Source organism: Cebus imitator, unplaced genomic scaffold (assembly GCF_001604975.1).
Source record: "Cebus imitator isolate Cc_AM_T3 unplaced genomic scaffold, Cebus_imitator-1.0 Scaffold458, whole genome shotgun sequence".
Classification (NCBI taxonomy): Eukaryota; Metazoa; Chordata; class Mammalia; order Primates; family Cebidae; genus Cebus; species Cebus imitator.
In genome coordinates, this window is record NW_016107773.1 from 1263579 (window position 1) to 1266469 (window position 2891).

Here is a 2891-nt window from a genome sequence, read left to right on the forward strand (position 1 = left end):
TCTGTTGCCCAGGCTGAAGTGCAGTGGCATGATCTTGGCTCACCACAACCTCTGCCTCCTGGGTTCAAGCGATTCTCCTGCCTCAGCCTCCCAAGTAGCTGGGACTACAGGTGCACGCCACCATGCCCGGCTAATTTTTTTGCATTTTTAGTAGAGACGGAATTTCACTTTGTTGGCCAGGCTGATCTCGAACTCCTGACCTTGTGATCCGCCTGCCTCGGCCTCCCAGAGTGCTGGGATTACAGGCGTGAGCCACTGAGCCCAGCCCACTATTAACTATTCTTAGAAGTTTTAAAACTGATATTTCAAATGGATACTATAAACTTGAGTTATTTTATTTTCTATTTTTTTTTCTTTTTCTGAGAGAAGGTCTCATTCTGTCTCCCAGGCTGGGAGTGCAGTGGCACAATCTTGGCTCACTGTAACCTCTGCCTCCCAGGCTCAAGCAGTCCTCCCACCTCCGCCCCTGAGTAGCTGGGACCACAGGTGTGCACCACCACGCCTGGCTAATTTTTGTATTTTTTTGTAGAAATGGGGTTTTGCCATGTTGCCCAGGCTGTTCTCAGACTTTTGAGCTCAAGCAATCCACCCACCTTGGCCTCCTAAAGTGCTGGTATTACAGGCATGAGTCACGGCACCTGGTAGAGTTTTTTTCTCGTAAGGTGTGTGTGACACTAATATATGGTGGATACATTTTTAGAAGTGAGATTTTGGCATTAGATGAAGAGATATTAAAGAAATACATAGAAATGCATCCTTGGAAAAAGGCATCTTCTGCTCATCTTCCTTGGATTTTTGTCTATTTTGTTGCGTTGAGAGTATTATTGAAATGCATGTCTAAGAAAGTGTGTTTTAGTGATAAAAATGGGAAACACCGGAATGGATTTCTTTTTTTCTTTTCTTTTTTCTTTGTTTCCCTGTCACCCAGGCTGGAGTGCAGAAGGGAGATCTTGGCTCACTGCAACCTCCACCTCCTGGGTTCAAGCGATTCTCCTGACTCAGCCTCCCAAGTAGCTCAGACTACAGGCACGAGCCAGCACGCCTGGCTAATTTTTGTATTTTTAGTAGAGAACAGGTTTCACCATATTGGTCAGGTTGGTCTTGAACTCCTGACCTCATGATCCACCTGCCTCAACCTCTCAAAGTGCTGGAATTACAGGAGTGAGCCACAGTCCCTGGCCATAGATTTCTATTTATTGTTACTGGTGGTTTCTTACACAACTCTTACAAAACTTCATTTACGAGAAGTGCCAGTTCTTGGTCATGTATTTTGCACTCATATGTAGACAAAGCAGAGTACACAGAGAGATCTCTTGAGTTCTGTTATCAATGAGTGGCATTTTCTTCTTCTAGTCTACTTCCAGCTGCTTTTGATGGAAACAACAGCAACACTGGATCCTCTGGTAATTCATCAGCTAAAATTAGCACAGTCACAAACTCTCCTGTGTCACCTTCTTATACTGGTTCTCATTTGTTCTAGAAGAGGAACTTTCAACTAAATGATTCACCCATCCCAAGACTTTCAACCAATGGAGAAACACACACATCAAGCAAATCAAGTCAAAGCAACAAGAATTGTACTGCATAATATAAACTATCTCCTGTTTATCTTTTTTCTTCACTTTCTTAAAATTCTATTTATCTACAGAACTTGCATGTATTCAATGTAATAATATTTTCAAAGATGTTTTCCAGATAAGAATTATGTTAAGATAGAAGCATAAATTGTTAAGCTGCTCATGTCTAGAAATGCTGTACCTTGACTTTTTAAAATAATCTGAAGTATAATCCTAATAAAATATAATTTTTCAATTAACAAATAAAATGATTTTTGACAATTATGTACTTAATGGTCCATGCTAGCCTTTAATCCTATTTTCAGTAACTACTAGCTTCCAATTGGTAAAGAAAAGTCACCTATCAAAGGCAATTTTTACAACTAAGTTAGTTATACCATACTCATCCAAGGATTGCTTATTTTGCACATGAATCCTTAGATGTTCAATTTGTTGGGAAGCAGTAGGTAGAAGAGCAAGATGAATTAAAGTTAATTGAATAGAAAGAAAATAATATGTAATTGGGACTTCACTCAATTTGTACTCAACCTGATTAACCCTGATTAATTTTGTATTCTAATTAAGTCTTGAAAAATGTTGATATATTGTAGTCTTTTACATTTTTATCAATTACATTTTATTCATCATCATGACTACTGATTTGATTAAATACAAGCTTAATATGTTAGGGCTTTTCTGCCAAAATCATGCGCTTCCAATTGTTCCCTAAGGGCTATAAATGTTTGTTTAAACTCTAATTTTCTTTTCAAAATTCTTATGGGTTATTTTTTAATAGGAAAAATTGTGTGTTAAAAATTTTAAATTTAAAATAAGTGCTTTAAGTAATTGGGGGTAGTATTAGCATTTTGAAAAATAGAAACTTATTCTTTTGAAATGAAGCTGAGAATGGTTTAAATTGCCTCAGCTAATAAGACAGGAACAGTTACCTAAAATATGTATAAAATACTTTTTTCTTTTAATCGGAAAGATTCAGAATGATAGAAATCTGATGTGGGTATGCTGTCATATGGGAAAAACACTGTGACACTAACAATTTTTTGACGGTGACCCTGATGGAACTGATCAGAATTGATATAAAAGTGGGAGAAGAGTCTATTCAATTATGAATAGATGAAACCAAGTATTTATAAAATGACTAGGATCATGATGGTCTCTTGAAACTGGGGCAGGATTCTATAAATTGGCTAAGAACAAGTAAACTATAAATATTGCCTTTGTTACTTGCTTCTTTACTTGCCAGATCTTTAGTGGACCAGTTGTGAGAGGGGCCCCTCATAGAATGAGGTGTGGTTGTGGTGATGTTTCTTTTTTTTT

The 2891-nt window shown here is 37.5% G+C and overlaps 1 protein-coding gene across 1 annotated transcript in view; it reads left to right on the forward strand.

Annotated features, from left to right (window-relative positions):
• PABIR3 (PABIR family member 3) overlaps positions 1–1845 on the forward strand; it is a 42988-nt gene extending 41143 nt beyond the window's left edge. Inside the window, exon 9 of the mRNA XM_037732614.1 lies at positions 1354–1845. Coding sequence (XP_037588542.1) covers positions 1354–1480 — 127 coding nt within the window. The 3' untranslated portion in view covers positions 1481–1845. The remainder of the gene's footprint in view (positions 1–1353) is intronic.
• Positions 1846–2891: the final 1046 nt, after the last annotated feature.